The sequence below is a fragment of the Macaca nemestrina genome, chromosome 4 (genome assembly GCF_043159975.1).
Source record: "Macaca nemestrina isolate mMacNem1 chromosome 4, mMacNem.hap1, whole genome shotgun sequence".
NCBI lineage: Eukaryota > Metazoa > Chordata > Mammalia > Primates > Cercopithecidae > Macaca > Macaca nemestrina.
The window spans coordinates 184452431-184472760 of record NC_092128.1 but is presented as its reverse complement, the minus strand read 5'-3'; the positions used below and the strand labels follow the sequence as shown (position 1 = coordinate 184472760).

At 48.2% G+C, this 20330-nt stretch overlaps 1 protein-coding gene across 1 annotated transcript in view; it reads left to right on the top strand.

The window, feature by feature from the left end:
• The window catches only part of LOC105472601 (transmembrane serine protease 2), a 40672-nt gene that overhangs the window by 1474 nt on the left and 18868 nt on the right, over nucleotides 1-20330 (top strand). Inside the window, exons 2-5 of the mRNA XM_011725990.3 lie at nucleotides 8916-8986; nucleotides 12847-13069; nucleotides 17789-17875; nucleotides 18845-18964. Of these exons, the coding sequence (XP_011724292.1) occupies nucleotides 8972-8986; nucleotides 12847-13069; nucleotides 17789-17875; nucleotides 18845-18964 (445 nt within the window). The 5' untranslated portion in view covers nucleotides 8916-8971. The remainder of the gene's footprint in view (nucleotides 1-8915; nucleotides 8987-12846; nucleotides 13070-17788; nucleotides 17876-18844; nucleotides 18965-20330) is intronic.

Below are 20330 nucleotides of genomic sequence, written 5' to 3'. Positions count from 1 at the left end.
TGTGGCAGGGAGAGTTTACCAGCGCAAAGAGACTTGAGGAGGGAGGGAGCTCAGTCAGTCCTGGCTCCTTAGCTGCTGCTGTGAAGGGAGGGCCTGGTGGGTCAGGTAACCAGGAGTTCTCCCAGAAAGTCACTGGAGGTTGCTTGAGAATTCCCCACCTTTGCTGAGTGCTTTTGAAGAAGTGGGACCTGCCCTGCTCGCTGCCGAACTCCTGGACAGATGAGGTTAGAATGAAACCTAGCAACACCCTCGGGTAAGGACACACTAGGCTGGAGAGCTCAGCGTGCATCCTATGGGCTGAGACCTCTGCCTGGAGGTGGCCATCTGCACCTCGGCCTCTGGTTATTTTTGATGATCAGCTGGTGAGCCGGCTGGGCCTTTATTCTCTGCCTGGACATTTGTTTGGTCCCCAGCAGCTTCCCTTATTCCCACCCGCCAAGGACAACCTTCTAACAACAAGCTTGTGCTGTTGCTGGAGCCTCAGGCAGGGCCTCCCAGGTTGCTAGGTGCTGGCCTGCCAGGCACCGTTGGCCACTCTATCTTGAACTCAAGTCACCTTAATCATAGGAGTACATTTGGCTGCACTGGCATTATAATAATAACCACAGGCATTGATGTGGCACTTTCTTTTTTCAGCCAGGCATCATTGCAAACCCTTTATAATATACTTAACTCAATTGTAAGGAAACTGGGGAAGAGAGGTTGGGTAGCTTGTCCAAGGTCTTTAACCTGTAAGGGGCAGAACTGGGGGTAAACACAGCCTATCTGGCTCCACAGGTCAGGGCTTCCAGTGTCGGGCTCTGAGTCGGAGACACAGGATGCCTAGAAGGGGCTTTAGTGACAATCCGCACAGTATCGATTCCTTTTGCTCCTTCCCTGGGTCCTCCCTCCGGGATGTTGGAATGTTACCAGCAAGTGGAGAAAAGGAGGGAAGGAAGCTGAAAACAAGGCACCTGGAATCTTGATTGAAAAGGGCTTGTTCCTGGGCCAGGCTCTGGTTCTCCCGGACCTGAAAGAGCCCAGCCCCTGCCCAAAGCCCCACCTGGGCTCCGTGCTGCCCCCTCTAGCAGTATGACATGGTCAGAGTGCCTAGAACTCTGAAAGGGGGCCTGCGGAGGGCTGACCTCCTGGGCCATGGGGGCATTGAGTGACAAGATGCTGGTGCACATGTCCTGCAGAAGGCTGACGTCCCTGGGCCATGGGGGCATTGAGTGACAAGACGCTGGTGCACATGTCCTGTAGGTGAAAAGGTAGATGCATGCAGTACATTATGCCAGTAACCACTACCACCACCACCACCATCATCATCGGAGTGTGTTGTCCCCCTACTCTGGGTCCAACCTAAGGGTGAGGGCCCTACCAGGAAATGTACACCAGAAGTCTGGCTGATAACTCCTACTCTTTCCCACCTGAATCTGTGGCAGGATTCCCTAGGGGATCTTCATAATAATATGGGATCATTGCCTTGGTCCCAATTACTGCATCAGACTCTGAGAATGGGGCCCAGGCAGCTTATTTATTTATTTATTTATTTTTAGCCTGCTTGAAAAGTCTGGGTTTGGGGAGCACTGAGCATATCTAAGCCTTGGGCATTGAGATAGAAAGGAAAGGTGAATGGTCAGTGGAGTGGTTGTTCAGTTTTGGTTGCTGAAGACTTGGAAAGTGGCCTTCCTGGTGGGGAGAGTGAGGCCAGGGAGAGCTCCCTGTGGGGATCCAGAGAGCCCAAGGGCATTGAAGGCCCAGGTGCATTTCTGCTCTCTGGTCCCTCCTGCTCTGCACTCCCTGAGTGTCCCTCATCCCACAGTCACCAGGCCTTTGCTACTCCTCCCGGCCCCGCCTTGCTTTCCAGGACACCTGCCAGGGGGTCTTCCAATACCAGATGCATTGCGTGGCCTCGGTACTGGGGTGCAGGAGCATTATGTACCTGACAGCTGAGGCCTGAATGGGGTCAGCCTTTGTGGGGCCCCTGCTGGCCCTAAGGGCGATTTGGAAGGCCCTGACTTGCAAGCACCAAGTTAGGTATGGGCCTGCGTGTGAAGGAGGGGGCTTATGATGTCCCCATGGCCATTGACCACCCTGGCCCCACCTAGCCTATGGACACCCAGGGAGGGGATCTGTGACAGGGTAGCAGCTTGGTTGAGCACACAGGCAGCTCTTCAGGATGACCTAGAACAGAGGCTGCGCTCCAGGAGGACGCAGAGCCTGACCTGGGACTCGGTTATTCCTGGTCGCTGGGCAATGGTCAGGAGAGAGGAACTGAATGAGTGGAAATGCACTGGTTGGGTGTCGAGGCTGGTTTTCTGGCGGGGGTGTGGGTAGTTACTTTTGTTGTAAACAGAGTGAAGTTTGAGAGGGCAAGAAACTCAAAGACAGGCTTTTCATCCTCCTGGAGGTGAGTCCACGAGAGGGAGGCGAGGGCTCCAACATCTGTGTGTGGACAGCGCTGAGCCATTGGGCATCGACGGCAGGAGAGCAGGGGGGGTTTAGGGCACAGAACTGTGATAAGAAAGCAGGAAGTGTTTGAAGGGCACCTTGGCTTGTGGTTGCGGCAGCAGAAGTCTGGAAGTTCACTCAAGGGCAGACTAGGTGGAAAAATTGAGGCTGTCAAGTGGGACTCAGAAGAGAGGCTCTGACCATTGGATTTGCTAGAAAAATACGTTCAAGTGAGGTCTGACTTGGCAGATGGAACTAAGCTGAGGCTTTTTATTACTGTTTGTTTGTATGAGGTGCACAATGCAGTGTCAAATTCCCTTTAAGACCATTGCTTTCCAAGGGGCTGTCCTGGCAGGGCACTTAGCCTGACCCCACTGCGGTATAGCCCAGGGGTCATGGGCGAGCATGCTTTCTAGGGACAATGGGCTTGGAGTTCTTTCTGCAAGATTCTGCTGACAGAGAATTCACTGACATTTTCAAGTTCACTGGTGATGCATTTATAAGGAGTTGGGAGCAACGTTGAGAGATCACCATGTCTGGTCTTGACGCTCAAGCCTAATTCTGTTCTGGAATATGTTAGAGAAATGATCTTCCAGTCTTGAAACATACGTTTTTAGGTTTGAGGAATCTTGAAACATATGTTTTTAGGTTTGAGGAATTTGGTACTTTCTAAGGTAGCTTCGGGCTGTATTTGAACTTCCTTTGTTTTTTTTTTTGAGGCCGAGTCTCGCTCTGTCACCCAGGCTAGAGTGCAGTGGTGTGATCTCGGCTCACTGCAAGCTCTACCTCCTGGGTTCACGCCATTCTCCTGCCTCAGTCTCCCGAGTAGCTGGGACTACAGATGCCCGCCACCACGTCCGGCTAATTTTTTGTATTTTTAGTAGAGATGGGGTTTCACTGCATTAGCCAGGATGGTCTCGATCTCCTGACCTCGTGATCCACCCGCCTCGGTCTCCCAAAGTTCTGGGATTACAGGCATGAGCCACCGCGCCCAGCCTCAAGTTGTATTTGAACTTTCTAATTGTTGGAAACTTGATTTCCCCAGATGGAATCCAAGTCTGCTCTTCTGGAAATTCTGATCATGATTCTGGTATTATCCTTTGGATGTACGCAGAATAAATTGAATTCCTTCTCCACATAGCCGGGTCTTAGGTGGTTGGAAGATAAACCTTATCTGCCATCATTATGTTATTATTGAGTGCTCGTCATGGGTCGGGCACTGAGCTGTGGCCTTGCTTTCTCCCTTAATCCCGCAACAATCCTATTTCTGTATCATCCCCATTTTACAGACTGACTTGGACAAGTTCTTTAAACCTTAGCCAGTGGCTTGTGTGTGGTGTTGAAGTCTCTGCCTGGAGTGACTGGGGGGCCTCTGCCACCTGCCTGCCTGTCATGCCAGGCTGCACTCAGTTTGGGGCACCTGGACTCCTGGGAGGTCACCCACTGTCCTGACTTGGGGTGCTGGTGTTGTCTGGGTGTGGGCATCTCATCTCCCTCTGCTAAATTTCGTCTTACTCATTTGGCCTTTGGAACTGAGAAAATATTTTTTTTCCTGCAAATTGTATTGTATTTCAAATTTACATTTCCAATCATCTGTTGTTGGTGTATAAAAACACATAGATTTTTATATTGATCTTGTGTCCCTCAACTTTGTCAAACATGCTTATTAATTTTTTCCTCAACAGTTTTTGAGGTACAGGTGGTAGGAGCTCCATAAAAACATTTAAATACTGTCTTTGTAAGCTACAAAGCTAGATTTAAAAAACAATGAGAGAGAAAGAGAGAGAACCAGACCTGATTTCTGCCCTAAAAAGTTTATAATCTCTTTGGGACAATGAGTCATTCACAGGAAAAGAAACTTGGATGATGCAGGCAATACCTCTCCTGAGGTGATCTTTCTGTTTCTCGCTCAGCCTTTCTCTCTCAGTAGAACTCTTGTGCCAATCATTGTGTATGCAATTTACCTGATTACACGTAAACAAGTGTCTGCTCAACAGCCACTGAAATCCACTGTTGGCTAACTTTCATTTAGTCGTGCATTCTATCCTTAAGAGGATAGAACATCTCGTTGTATAATGTGATGTTAGTGTGGTTATTTTGGCAGAAGAGGCTCTTTTTGATCATTTGGTCATTGGCTGGGATGTGTCCGTGGATGGTGATAGTGCTGTCTGGAGTTTGAAGAAGGGTCACTGAGTCTGAGGCTGGCCTGTCTGTTCCCTCTCACACCTCCAGCAACTCGAACAGTACCAGTCACACGTGGGGGCTTCGAGAAGGAGCAGGTGTGTGCACAGTGGTGCATGGTGAGGTCAGTGGAGACTTCACTGCAGAGAATACCCCTGGATCTTGGGTGGGAGTCAGTGTCTATGAGCCTGACTTCATCCGCGTTGACTTGGTTATTTGGAAAGTAAGTCTCCAGCAAACGTGTCCTGAGATCTCCAGAGGAGAGAAACTAGGAGAAATGATTCTTGTTTTGGCAGTAACTTCATCATGTCATGGGATGCAGATATGATACCACAGCATCGTCCTGCTGCATGGTGGCCAGGCAGGTGACTCATGGGCTGACTCAACTCTCAGCCCAGGATGGACCAAAACAATGTGAGGACAGCTGCGTGCCATTGTGAGATTCAAGTGGCTGACACTGTCTGTTTTGAAGAAGGAGCTCCCTGCCATCCAGGAATGGGGCCTGAGTGCCACCCGCTGTTGCTTTTTTGCACTTAAAGGAAAATTTCCCCAAGTGCTCCTGATGGCTGGCTTTCCAGAATTGAGAGCCATCATTCCGGTCCTTTAAATGACAGGAGTAAGCATTTGCTAAACAGCATTGTCTCTCGTCATCTACGTTACATCTTGCTCCTTTCAGAAACTAGTTAATGAGATGTGCAAGCTTGTGTGAACGAGGAAATGCCTGTTCTGAAGATGAACAGGAGTGAGTGTGAGTTCCTGGTGTTTTCGGAACAGCAGTGCTTCCCCTCTCAGATCAAATGTCAGAGTAGGACTTTCCCCCCTTCTTTTCTCTTCAACTGGAGAATGTTTGTTATTGTTTGTTGTTTTTGTTTCTGTTTTTTGTTTGTTTGTTTGTTTTTGAGACGGAGTCTCTCTCTGTCGCCCAGGCTGGAGTGCAGTGGCCTGATCTTGGCTGACTGCAACCTCTGCCTCCCGGGTTCAAGCGATTCTCCTGCCTCAGCCTCCTGAGTAACTGAGACTACAGGCACCTGCCACCACACTCAACTAATTTTTGTATTTTTAGTAGAGCTGGGGTTTCACCATGTTGGCCAGGCTGGTCTTGAACTCCTGACCTCAGGTGATCTGCCCGCCTTGGCCTTCCAAAGTGCTGAGATTACAGGTGTGAGTCACCACGCCCGACCCAGCTGGAGAACGTTATTGGCAGCATCACTCTGGTCTTCCATTTCAAAGTCCATGGTAGCTGATTTGGGCACACTGAATATTTTTGTTTATCATGTTCTGATTGCTGGAAGAGATAGGATTATCCTGCCACTGCCTCTGGGTCCCGTGGCTTTTATTTGACAATTAATGGTGGTGGCTCCCGGTGTTCCTTCCTTCCCTGGCTTCCTTGTTAGGGATCGTGAATGAATAGCAAGTGTGGGTTTTGAGCACTGATTCTTCATTCCTTTCAGAGGGCTTCTGAGCTGGGAGAGCCGCCAATGGGATCGAATTTTCACTTCCTGAAACTTCAACCAAACCTATAACTGGGGAGATAGGAGAGCTGAGAAACCAGAGGCGTGAGAATGTGTTTGGTTAGGCAGGACTCTTTGAAAGCAATCTTAGGACGGTACTGAGTTCTCTCCTGCTTATGAGACAAGAATGTGGGATTTATTGTGTTGATGTCAGGCCTGAGGATCCTCTCTCTTCACAAAGCAGACATAGGTAAGGTCTATTAAGATGTGACTAAAAGGCTTAAACGTTTTTGATACATTTTAAATAGTGATCCTTCCCACCTGTATATTAGTCACTTTCCTTTCCTCATACCCAGGAAGATGTGAACTTTAGTTTTAATCCTAGAAAAAATCCCAAAGCTATGACATGACCTGGTTCTTATATTTTTATCTGTACGTGAAGAGTAAATAAATGATCAGTGTATGTTTGTCGTAACCTGTTTGGTGAGGTTTCTCGAGACTAAAAAGTCATACTCATTTTCATTCACGGCAGGTTTTTGTAGTTTAATGATTCAGGAGCTAGTTCTGCTTAGGACATAGGAAAGCAATTGTGTGCTGAAGCCAGCCCTACCGTACCTGGCTCCGTGGTGAGCTTCATGTTGGTAGCCTGGGAATACTTACCGAATGCAAACCTGCAAATCAAGACAGTCCTCTTTTCCTTCAGCAGGTGGTTAAATGTTTATCAGCTTTATAATTCCTCTTATTTAATGGAAAGTTATATAGCACTCAATTTATGCTAAGCACGAAGCACTTCATTAGTATTAACTCACTTAATGCCCTGAAGGTAGGTGTTACTGTTATCCACATTTGCAGATGGGGAAACTGAGGGACAGAACCTTCGATAGCTTCCTCCAGGTCATGAATAGTGAGTGGCTGAGCCTGAGTTTGGATCTAGAGTCTGGTCTCAGAGGTCAGGGGCTGAACCACTGCCCAGTGCCGCCTGCTGCTGTTTGAGCACCGGTTGTGTGCCAGTAGGCAGGAAATACTCTTCTGCGGGCATGTCACAGGCAGTGGACCCTGGTCTGGCCAGCTCCAAAGCCCAGAGCCTCCTCCAGGCTCTTGTTCTTTCATTGGGAACATGGTCTTCTGGATGGATAATCTCGAACCCCGTTTCTTAAAATATTCTTTGGTCATTTAAAGTCAAGTGGGTAGGGGTGGAAAAAAGCCCTTTATTTGCTCACGAAGTGCTTGTTAAAGAAAAAAAATCATTCAATGACATTGTTAAAGATGGCGAGGCGAACTTTATTCAGGATCACGGAGACAGGTACAGGGATCACAGCCAGCAGATTTTGCCGTGGGAAAGAGACTGGGATCCACTTGAGCACAGTATGGGCAAGTGGGAGTTAATTTATAACCAAAGATCAGGGTGGGGTTGGTGGAAAAATCACTAAGAGAAAGCATCAAGGGTAAGGGGGATTCTGGCTGAACCAACCAAACAGGATTCTTGCTGAAGACAGGCTGGGTGATCAGACATCACCTGTGGCATGGTGGCGGCTGAGGAACCCGATCAGATATCAAGAGTGATCACATACCGAGGGTGGGAGGTTCTGGCTTAACTGACTGAGCAAGGTTTTTTTTGCTAAAACTGGATTTTACAAGGAAATGCACAGATGGCCTAGAAGGTTCAGGAGCCTGATGTAAGTTTGATCAAGCGAAGAATCTTTGTCCGTGGAGAGTGATGTCAGAATGCGGCTTTACTATAAAGCATTTCGTGTTGAAGGCATCTCTAGCTATTATTGTTAACTGTTCACAAAGGACAACAAACGAAATGCTCCACAGCTTTCTTTTCATTACTGCTAATCTTAGAAATGGTCAAAATGGTGGACTCTGAATTTCTTTCTTTTTTGGGTTTGGGGTAAATGGAGTCACTGTGGGCATGTTTTATGGATTCTTTTAAACGTACGTATCTATTAAAAATTGGGAGGGCCCACATGGGCAGCTTTAAAACGTCAACCTTGAGCTGTGTCTGGTGCTGAGCCCTGGACCACCCACTGGGCGGTGGGTGGCTACTGGCAGTGCCTGTGGATGTTCTTTGGGAAAGACGGTCTGATTGCACCTGCTCTTCCTTAGTTCCTGGTACTGTGAGGCACTCCTTCCCCACTCTCCTGGAACCCTCAGCTTAACACAACAGTGGTGATTGCTCTGTCCGTTTTCCTATGAGGACCCTGAGATTTCAACAAGGTTCAGTAACTCACCCGTGACACTTCCAGAGAGCTGTGTTGCCAGGAACTCGCCCAGGCCTTTCCCTTCTGAGCCCATCTTGTCCTTAACCTCTGTCAACCTTGATGGGTTTAGTCACCTTGTCGTGTTTCTTCAGCATTTTTATCCCATGCAGTCTCCCTTGAGTAGATGTTCTGTATAGGGGAGATCACAGCTGCCTGGTGAGAACTGGGTTAAATCTAGCAGGATGCCTGGGCTTAGTGGCAGTGGAGTTGTGGGTGGCCTTGAGTCCCAGGCAGTCCCCTGAGAGTCCTTCCCGATGGATGTCTAAGTCATTGAGTGTGTTCCTTCTTCTTCCCGGTCAGGCTGTCCTGGCCGCAGCACTTATAATTGCACCCATCCTCCTCCCCACTCTGATCCCTGAGGAGAGTGCTTCTGCTGTTACCTCTAAGGTACAAGTGGGTTCCAAAGTCCTTAAATATGGAGGGATGTGGGGAAGCAGTGGTGAAGATGCAGGCCAAAGGTCAGCAGGCAACACTGGTTTTTGTTCTAGGTAACCTTCATCTAGAGATTCTTCTAGTTCTTTCTGGATTTATCTTCTAAAAACTAACTGATATGGAAATATTACAGTGCTGTAATTCTTTCTTCTAGGTCATACTGAACATTCCAGATACCTATCATTACTCGATGCTGTTGATAAAAGCAAGATGGCTTTGAACTCAGTAAGTGGTTAATTATTACCTTCCTGGCCTTTTCTTTGTTCCCTTGTCCCTTCTGTTATTCCCAACAGTGTTTATGGGTCAGCAATTGCAAGGGCTATTTGTAGGGAATGCTGGGCCATGCAGATGCTGTTCACCTCTAGAAAGAGTGATTTGGGGCGCAGCCACACAGCTGCCCAGGTGAGTCGCAAAAGCCATGGCTGTTGGGTAGACGTGAGTGATATGCATTCTCACTTTAACCTCATCCCTTCCTGCTTTGCGAGGCAGAGGGCAGGGACAAGGAATGGGGACAGATGAGGCAGGATGGCGATAACGGGGGTATGTCCTAGGGAAGAGACCCATGTGGGATCCTATCGATGCCCAACTGAAGGACTAGGAAAAGTCATAACTGCATGAGGCATGGGTGGGCCCTCCTTCTCCCTCTCCCTCTCCCTCTCCCTCTCCCTCTCCCTCTCCCTCTCCCTCTCCCTCTCCCTCTCTCTCCCTCTCCCTCCCTCTCCCTCCCTCTCCCTCTCCCTCCCTCTCCCTCCCTCTCCCTCCCTCTCCCTCTCCCTCCCTCTCCCTCCCTCTCCCTCTCCCTCTCCCTCCCTCTCCCTCCATCTCCCTCCCTCTCCCTCTCCCTCCCTCTCCCTCCCTCTCCCTCCCTCTCTCTCCCTCTCCCTCTCCCTCTCTCCCTCTCCCTCTCCCTCTCCCTCTCCCTCTCCCTCTCCCTCTCCCTCCCTCTCCCTCCCTCTCCCTGGAGCCCACTGCCTTTGGAGACAAACGTGGCTAATCTCTGCTCCCCATTGTAACTGACCCATTTGCCTTCTACCTAAAATAAGTGCACTTAGTAAAGAGTTTTAAACACTTCATAGATTCTATATCTGGAAAACAGACCTTGTTTTCTCCTTTGTTACTGATATTCATGTTTTACTGGGTCTGTGTTTAATTTCAAGTCCACTGCTCAGGAATTTTCAGGGACAAACCTCCTTGCTTACTGCAGCCCTTGCTAGTGGATGGCAAATTCTTAGATGGCTGAGATTGCAGCCTCTGGCTCCCTCATTTAGATGAGAGATTGCCTTGTGTTTTCCCTCTGTGTGCCGCTCTGGTTCAGAGTTGTAATCTTCGGACTTTTGAAGGATAGCATTAGTGAGTTATTAAGTGGAGGTGAACTCTGCAAGCCTTGTTTGGCTCATTCCATGATAATCAACTTCCCTGGAGGCCTCATTTAAAGTTCTAAGAGCTATGCTGCCTCTGCTCAGAACACCTGTCCATTGAGTACAAACTTGCTGTCATTCTCTGAGGTCAATAAGAGACAAGGGGCAGGCTGGGCGCGGTGGCTCACACCTGTATTCCAGCACTTTGGGAGGCCGAGGCAGGCAGATCATCTGAGGTTGGGAGTTCAAGATTAGCCTGACCAAAATGGAGAAACCCCATCTCTACTAAAAATACAAAAATTAGCCGGGTGTGGTGGGGCATGTCTGTAATCCCAGCTACTCGGGTGGCTGAGGCAGGAGAATCGCTTGAACCTGGGAGGCAGAGGTTGTGGTGAACAAAGATCGTGCCACTGCACTCCAACCTGGGCAACAAGAGGCAAATACTGTCTAAAAAAAAAAAAAAAAAAAAAAAAAAAGGAGCGAGCGAGAGAGACAAGGGGCAGAAATTAATTAATGGGTAAAAGTTTTGCATCGGGACCCTTAGATACAGATAAGAGGAAAAATGTGGCCTCCCAGAGTGGCCCAGCCAACAGGTAACTGGGGAGAACTGAAAGAAGGGGAAGATGTGGGCTAGTGGGGCCCAGAGTGGCCTGTTTGGGGTGAGTCTTGACAGGGTAGGCCTTGGGAAGGCAATTTTTAAGTAGGCTGAGGAAGGGGAGATTGTCATTCTAAGAAGATAGGCACCAACTGAAGGACGGAGCTGAGAATAAAATGCTACTTCTAGGCAGTTCCTTTCACATTTATGTATGGCCACACTCTGGCCCAGAAATTTCATTTAAAGGGATGTAGCTACACATTTCCGCCCTCTGCACAAAAATGCATGTACTTTGTAAGAACGTTTCTTGCAGCACAGCTGCTAACAGCCCACATTGTGAACCACTCAAATGTCCATTAATAAGAGATGGTGAGTGAATGATGATACATTCCTTATATGAGAGAAGAGGATGTGGAAGAGGTATTTTCAGGATAACACAGAGAGTATGCTCCTTTAGGCAAATTTCTTCACTCAGTTTTTTTTCTCCGCAAAATGGTTATATTAATTCGTACCTGTGCCAGTCTTGCTGGTAGTGGGAAGGGTTATGGTGAGTGTTCAAGGAGATTATGAGTACAGGGGCCTGGCAGCAGCTGAATTCTCCAATGTTAGCTATTATTCTTCTCATTTTAATTATGGTATTGCTAGTTTATAATTTTGTATATCAATGCTCAAGGAAAAGACTGGAGGAATTAAAAGTATAGGATTTTGGCTTAATGGATTCTAACCCAGACCTCTACACAACTTTTTAAAATTATTACTATATATTACTAAATCCCAGTGTCTGCCACTTTTTTTTAAATTTCAAAGAATACATAGCCTGTTGGGCAAACTTGGGTTTGTGTCCTTGGCTTTTCAGCAGGTGTGGAAGCCCTGGGGTGGGTATGCCCTGGCTTGTGTGGTTCTTAAGTTTGAGTCTGTACGTCTGGGGTGGGTCAGGGGCCCCAGAGCTTTGCTGCCATTGATTTCTCCCCAACAGCAGACAAAGCCTCACAATGACCTCAATTTTCCCTCTTTCTTTTGAAGGACCAACTTTTCATGGTGCTTGTCTTGATTGTTTTCATAGTGCTTTTTTTTTTTTTTTTTTGAGATGGAATTTCGCTCTTGTCACCCAGGCTGGAATGCGGTGGCGCAATCTCCATTCACTGCAACTTCCACCTCCTGGGTTCAAGCAATTCTCTCGCCTCAGCCTCCCAAGCAGCTGGAACTACAGGCGCGCACCGCCATATCCGGCTAATTTTTTGTATTTTTAGTAGAGATGGGGGTTTCACCATGTTGGCCAGGCTGGTCTCAATCTCCTGACCTCAGGTGATCCACCTGTCTCAGCCACCCAAAGTGCTGGGATTACAGGCATGAGTCACTGTACCCAGCCAAATCGGTATTTTTGTATGTAGAGGGAAATAATCTTCTCAACTGTAATCGTGAATAATATTGTATTAAATTGTCATGAAGGAACTCCTGTTTAATAAATGGACACGTCAGAAAGAAGGAATGAATAGTAAAACCAAACCAAAACAAAAAACTTTGGTAATTGAAAGTTCTGGTTAGTTTTTATTCTAAATAAGTTCAATGTTTGACATAGTTGTAGACACCTAGGGAGAATCTGTAGTACCTATTCTTTTCTTTAACTCTTTTTTTTCTTTTTTGAGACAGAGTCTTGCTCTGCCACCCAGGCTGGAATGCAGTGACGTGGTCTTGGCTTACTGCAATCTCTGCCACCCGGGTTCAAGCCATTCTCCTGCCTCAGCCTCCTGAGTAGCCGGGATTATAGGCTCCCGCCACCACTCCCGGCTAATTTTTATATTTTTAGTAGAGACGGGGTTTCGCCATGTTGGCCAGGATAGTCTCGATCTCCTGACCTCATGATCCACCCGCCTCTGCCTCCCAAAGTGCTGGGATTACAGGCGTGAGCCACCACACCCAGCCTTGCAGTACCTTTTAATATCTTGTCACTTTCTTATTAATCTCTAACTATACAAGTTGTATAGACAGGATGCAAATTTCACAAAATAAAACAAAAACATTATCAATTTAAAAGATCATTGGTACAGCTGTGATATGATGTGATAGTTTATATTGAACCCTTTAGTGCAAATAAGAGTTTTATATTATTCATCTTCTTTTCAATTGTTTAGGGGTCACCGCCAGGTGTTGGACCTTACTACGAAAACCATGGATACCAACCGGAAAACCCCTATCCCGCACAGCCCACCGTGGCCCCCAATGTCTACGAGGTGCATCCGGCTCAGTACTACCCGTCCCCCGTACCCCAGTACACCCCGAGGGTCCTGACGCATGCTTCCAACCCCGCCGTCTGCAGGCAGCCCAAATCCCCGTCGGGGACAGTGTGCACCTCAAGTAGGATTCTCTTTGTGTTTATTTCCTGTAATAAACCCGAGGTCCTGGGTCAGCCTCCCCAGGGGGCTCTCTGCTCCTACCACCACTGTCGCCTGGTCTGACCCTTCTCCATCTGCCGGAGCCAGTCTGTCTTCATGGCTTTCCACTCTCTTCCTGCTGGATCAAAGCTGTCGCCACCAGCTCTAGCCTCTTGCCCAGGGCCTGCAGAGAGACCTCTGTCTGCCGTTAACTCTCCTGCACAGCTTTGCCTGTTCTACTCAGCATAGGCTTTTGAGATCACCTTCCCTGGGTTTCTTGGCTGTGTGGTTTATTGATGGCTGCTCTTGAATAACTGGTAAGCTTCCAAGAGCAGAAATCAACTATCTTACCTTTCTTTGTCACACAGTCCCCTAGATATGACAGGTCATGTTTAAGATGCTCCTTGTTTCTTTGTGTTTAGTGAATGACCTGGCTGGTGTGGTTGTGGCACAGAAGTGTCTGAGCTTTCTCAGTGGGCTTCAGGGTCCTGCGGGTGGCTGGAGCAGGCCAGAGTGAGCGTGGGAGGACTGGAGGTTACATTTTATTTGCTGTCACTTCAGTCCCTCCTCTTCGTCACCCTCCCATTCATCTCCTTTCTTTGCCATTTCGTTTGGTCTCGTGTCTTTCCAGACTGCCCCCTCTTGCACTGCCTCCCAGCTTTTAATTCAGGCTAGTTTCAGTGCTAAGAATTGCCCAGGTGGAAACAGCATAGCAGCAGCTACACCAAAGATCTTTTACATTGATCTTTTAATTGATAGTGTTTTTATTTTATTTTGTGAAATGTGCATCCTGTCTCTACAACTTATACAGTTAGAGATTCGTCAGAATGTGAATTTCCACAGGTCCACCATTACATAATCAGTCATCGACGTGATTAACGCCAATGCTCTGTGAAGCTCTGTCTGTCCCCACCTCTCCCCCACTCAGGACAAGTGCTGTCACTCCTGTGTTTCTGCCCCTCTCTCAACCCCTCACCCTTCACAAATGGCTCTTCCGCCCTGTTCCTCTCCGGCCACCTCCTGTCTCTGAGTTTTCTACCCTTTCATGAGGCTTCCTCCCTTCCTTCCTCTCCCTTCTGTGTTTCTCTCTTTTCCTCCTTTCAATGCCCCGCACCAAGCGAGTACTTGTGTTTGCACTGATCTGCTTCTGGGGGTGGTTGGGTAGGTCAAAGCCAGTGGTTCTCAGTCAGAACAATTTGGACCCCCTAGAGACAATTGGCAGTGTCTGGAGACAGTGTGGGCGGTTACAAGTAGGGAGGGGGTGCTGCTCCCAGGTAGGCACCAGGGATGCTGCTCAACCTCCTGCAAGGCACAAGACAGCCCCCCGACAGCAAAGAATGCTCCAGGCAAAATATCATTTAGTGTGGAGGTTGGGAACTCCTGGTCTTTGTCCATTTTGGGGATGGAAGGAAGCCGGAGTGAAAGGGTTAAGGAACTGTCTGTATGAGCCACCTCCCAAAGAAACAGCACGAAGGTCCTCTCCTGAAGTCAGCACCTCCAGACAGTGGTGTTCCCACCAGTGACGGCCAAACCCAGGAGGGCAAACGAACCCCTGGCCCACCTGATAGACACATTTCCACTTTTCCCAGGAAAGACTAGGTGATGACAGAGTTGGACGGGTTATATCAATCCCTTATCAGTTGCTTTTACAAGGGAAGCATATGAACCTACATGTATGATTTTGCATTATAAAATTCATAAACTCAAAAGTAATTTAGTAATTTAATTGAACTTACGCTGGTATTATTTTTAAGAAAACACTGTTGGCATTTAATATATAGAAATGTATACATTTTGAAAGTGTAATGTTTGGCTTTGAAACTCTTCTCCCAGTTATTGGGTAGCACACATTCAGAAGCATGTATCAGGAGTATAAAGAACTTTTTCCAGACTTAATGTATTTATTTGCTTTAGCAACAGCCATAGAAGGTTGATGATTGAATAGGAGCAGACCCACAGCTTAAAGCTTAGGCTTTGGGGAATCGAAGGTCAATAGTCCTCCAAATGTGTGCGTGAAACAAGCAGTTAAACACAAGAAACCATAGGGCTGAGTTGACAACCTTAAGTTGGTCATGATTGAGGGAAATGCATAGTGGGTTTTGTGTGCGTGTTTTTTTGTTTGTTTGTTTGTTTGTTTTTTGAGACGGAGTCTCTTTTTGTCACCAGGCTGGAGTGCAGTGGCATGATCTCGGCTCACTGCAACCTCTGCCTCTCAGGTTCAAGCAATTCTCCTGCCTCAGCCTCCCGAGTAGCTGGAACTACAGGTGTGCCACCGCGTCTGGCTAATTTTTGTATTTTTAGTAGAGACGGAGTTTTGCCATGTTGGCCAGGCTGGTCTCGAACTCCTGACATCAGCTGATCCGCCTGCCTTGGCCTCCCAAAGTGCTGGGATTACAGGCATGAGCCACTGTGCCCAGCCGGTGGGGTGTAATTAAACTGCAACAGCAGCCATGTCAAGCCAGGACCCAGTGGTGTCTGTACTGACCCTGCGCTGACTACAGATGCCTGTCCAGCAAAGTAAACTTGGGTTTGCACATGCTTCTGGTGAGACCTGTACAGGTCAGCACATGCTGAGTGTGAGGTTCAGGATACCTAAGTGAATAGCCCTCAACTCAGCAGACCAGTTATTTTATCTTGGATAAAACGGCACTCGGGAAGCCGTCTGTGGAGGAAAGTGTCCTTGGTAATGGGCCAGAGAGGCCATCTGGAATTTCTCTCATGAACTACCTTGGCCCTAGCTTACCTCCATCATATATAATCATTGCAGCTGAGTTATGAGAACGTTGTGTGCCTGGGCATGGTCCTCAGACCAGTGGTGCTGGCATCACCTGTGAACCTGTTAGAAATTCAGATTCAGGTCGGGCGCGGTGGCTCACACCTGTGATTCCAGCACTTTGAGAGGCTGAGGTGAGTGGATCACTTGGGCCCGGGATTTCGAGACCAGTCTGGGAAACATGGTGAAACCTCATCTACCAAAAATGAGCCCAGCAGAGCGGCGCACATCTGTGGTCCCAGATACTCGAGAGGCTGAAGTGGGAGGATGGCTTGAGCCCAGGAGGTGGAGGCTGCAGTGAACCATGATCGTACCACTGCACTCCAGCCTGGGCAACAAGCAAGACCCTGTCTCAAAAAAAAAAAAAAAAAAAAAAAAATAGCAGTGCAGATTCATGCCCGATCCCCAACTGAAATAGAATCTCTGGTGATGGGAACCACCATATTCCCCAGGTAATTCTTAAGCCTGTGACAGTTTAAGAGTGATTGTAGAATTGTCAGAATGTTGTCACAAAGTGAGAGGCGTGGCATTGAGCCCTCAGCAGCTGGATCAGCTCTCAGCTTGTCTCCCTGGCAGACCTCCAGAGGCACAGGTATGGCCAGGTTCGGAGTTCCAGGCTGCCATGCCACCTCTCCAGCCCAGGAGGGTCTGTTCAAATGCCCTCTCCTCCTCTCTCCTCCATCTCTGCACCTTTCTTCAGGGAAAGCTCCCGGGAGCTCCTGGACCTGGGGCTGCTGGGCATCAGTGGGGTGATGTGGATGGACGCCCTCCCTCCTGGCCCATGAGCTGGCTGAGCCCAGCGTCTGACTCTGCCATGCCTCTCTGGTGCCTGTAGCTATCCTCTGAACTCTGTGTGACTTTTGCTTTACCCTCTGACCAATAATGCCATGTCTTACTAGAGAAAATCAGTGACCTCTTCCAAATTCCTTAATTTTTATCTGAAATGTGCCTTTCCTCTGAGTTTGGTATTTCTGCGCTTGGATCAAAGGGCCTATGCTGGTGCTGTCCAGCAGGACTTAGGGACGCCATGGGAAGGTTCTACCGCTGCACTGCCTGACATGGTAGCCACTGGCCACATGTGATGACTGAGCACCTCAATTTACATCATGTTACTTAATTCCATGGAACATTAATTAAATAGCCACATGTAGCTGGTGGATGTCCGAATGGGACAGTAGCATCCATTCGCTAAACAACCTTGGGTAAGACAATTTATTCTGCTTTGAGTACCGCTGACAGAGTGATGATAGTTTTGAGGACGGTATTATTATTTTGCTTATGCTTGTAATTACCAGGATGAGGTCTTAGTTCTTTCTTTTTACATTAATCATCTGCCTATTTTAAGATCCTCTTTTAGCATACCATACTTTTTTTTTTTTTTTTGAGATGGAGTTTTTGCTCTGTCATCCAGGCTGGAGTGCAATGGCGTGATCTCAGCTCACTGCAACCTCTGCCTCCTGGGTTCAAGTGATTCTCCTGCCTCAGCCTCCCAAGTAGCTGGGATTACAGGCATCTGCCACCATGCATGGCTAATTTTTGTATTTTTAGTAGAGACAAGGTTTCACCATGTTGGCCAGGCTGGTCTTGAACTCCTGACCTCGGGCGATCCACCCACCTTAGCCTCTCAGAGCATTAGGATTACTGGCGTGAGCCTCTGTGCCCAGCCACGCATACCATGCTTTTTAAAGAGCCTAACCTTCGTGTACTTTGCTGAAGATCACAGCTTCCTCCTGTTGGTCTCCAAATTGCATAAGGTTTAGTGTTATGGAAGAAGCAGGATCGTCCATCATATTTCTTAAAATTAAAAGTCACATTTTTAAGAAATAATTATTTCTTAATATGGTGTACTATAAAAATAATAGATAACATTTGAGAGCATGACTTCTAAACAACTCTGGTCTGAACGTTGCACTCTCCTCCTTCTTCCAGAGACTAAGAAAGCACTGTGCGTCACCATGACCCTGGGGGCCGTCCTCGTGGGAGCTGCGCTGGCCGCTGGCCTGCTCTGGAAGTTCAGTAAGTGCAGGGAGCCTTGATCCCACCATGTGCTCCTGCAGTCCCCAGTGCTCTGAGCCAGACCCTGCTCTCTGGGCTATTGAGACCTCTGGAGGCCCTCCGTGAGGTTCCTCTCTTCCATAACGAGGCTGTCTGTCTTCCCTTCTCTTGTTCAGCTATGAGATTGACACATCATGGGGAAAGCATTTAGAATGTACCCAATGCTTTGGGGTGCTTGGTGCCACCCAGCACTGTGAGCACAAGTTCTACCTTGGGGCCATACTCAGTTACCTGTATCTCACTGCACAGCAGTGGCTGTTGGGGGTCAGGCCTGCCCCTCCCTGTCCTACCTCCTGCAACTACAGCCTGAGCCTTTCCCATTAGCCTGGGGTGGTGCAGACTCATGCGCCATTGTGGATCCTTGAAGTTACCTGTGTGATAGAGAGGACGTGTGAGTGCCGTCCAAACGCAAACACTGAGAGGGTCCTTCCCATTGCCCCCACGGAAGTAAGGTGGCCCAGTGCTAATTCCACTTATACTTGCTGGTGGCAAGGACACTTCTCCTCCTTATTAAAGTGGGGGAATTGGCTGGGTGCGGTGGCTCACGCCTGTTATCCCAGCACTTGAAGAGGCCAAGGCAGGTGGACCACCTGAAGTCAGGAGTTCGAGACCACCAGCCTGGCCAACATGTTGAAACTCCATCTCTACTAAAAATACAAAAAATTAGCCAGGCATGGTGGCACGTACCTGTAATCCCAGCTACCTGGGAGGCTGGGGCAGGAGAATCACTTGAACCCAGAAGGCAGAGGTTGCAGTGAGCCAAGATTGTGCCCCTGCACTCCAGCCTGGGTGACAGAGTGAGACTTTGTCTAAAAAAAAAAAAAGTTGGAGGCTGCAGAGAGCTACAGTAATGCCACCGTGTTCCTCACTCCATGAGGCTCATTGGGTTTCTCAGCCTGATGGGCACCTCTCTTCTGTTTTCTCTGCAAGTGGGCAGCAAGTGCTCCGACTCTGGGATAGAGTGCGACTCCTCAGGTACCTGCATCAGCTCCTCTAACTGGTGCGATGGCGTGTCACACTGCCCGAACGGGGAGGACGAGAACCGGTGTGGTGAGTCGGCCTTGGCCTTGGGAAGGGACTGCTCTGCTCACCTTAGAGACAGCAGCCAGGTCCAGGAGCCTTTGGGTGGCTGGGCCTGGCCTGTGTCCAGTACGCTGACACATGATGCCATTGAATTCCTGCTCCAGGCTGAGCCCTGGGGCTCAGAGGGGTTGTGTTTCTGGCCCAACCTCACACAGCAGGTGGGAGGGAGATGACAGGGCCACCGAGGACTGTGTCATTGGAACCATACGTGCTCTGAACTGCCACAGAAAGTCAGTTAAGATGAGCAAACTGTTTATAAAGTTGGAGATGCAGGCCAGGCACGGTGGCTCATGCCTGTAATCCCAGTACTTTGGGAGGCCGAGGCAGGTGGATCACCTGAGGTCAGGAGTTTGAGACCAGCCTGACCAATAAGGTGAAAACCTGTCTCCATTAAAAATATAAAAATTAGCCAGGTGTGGTAATATTACAGGTGCCTGTAATCCCAAATATTCAGGAGGCTGAGGCAGGATAATCACTTGAACCTGGGAGGCGGAGGTTGCAGCGAGCTGAAATCATGCCACTGCTCCTGCCTGGGAGACAAAGCCAGACTCTGTCTCAAAAGATTAATCAATTAATTAATTAATTAAAAACAAAGTTGGAGATGCACTCTGTTATTTTCAAAACAAGCTGCCTTTAAAGGTCTATCTCTTGTCACAGAGTGGGCTCATCTGTTTTACTTTATTTTCTGTGGTTTATCTATTTACTTATTTTAATGAACGAGGAAGCATTGCACCTATTTATGGCATACCACATGATGTTTGGATACATGTATGCCTGTGGCATGGCCATGTCAAGCTAGAACATGGGCCTTACCTCATATACATGTCTTATGAAGAACACATAAAACCTGCTCTCATAGTGATTTTCAAATATGCAACATAGCGTTTATTAACTGCAATCACTATGATGTACAATAGATCTCTGGAACTTATTCCTCCTGTCTAGCTAAGATTTTGTGACCTCTGACCAACATCTCCCCAGTGTTGTCACCCCCCGCCCCCAGCCTCTGGTAGCTGCCATTCTCTCTGCTTCTGCGAGTTTCATGTTTTTACATTCCACGTGTCAGTGGCCTCATGCAGTGTTTGTATATCTGTGTCTAGCTTGTTCACTTAGCGTCATGTCCTCCAGCTTCATCTATGTTGTCGGAAATGACAGGATTTCCGTCTTTCTTATGGCGGAATAGTATCGCATTGTGCATATACACCACGTTTTCTTTATCCATTCATTCACCGAGGGACACTTAGGTTGATGTCATATCTTGGCTGTTGTGAAAAATGCCACAGTGAGCGTGGGAGTGCAGGTCTCTTCAACACACGGATATCCTTTCCTTTGG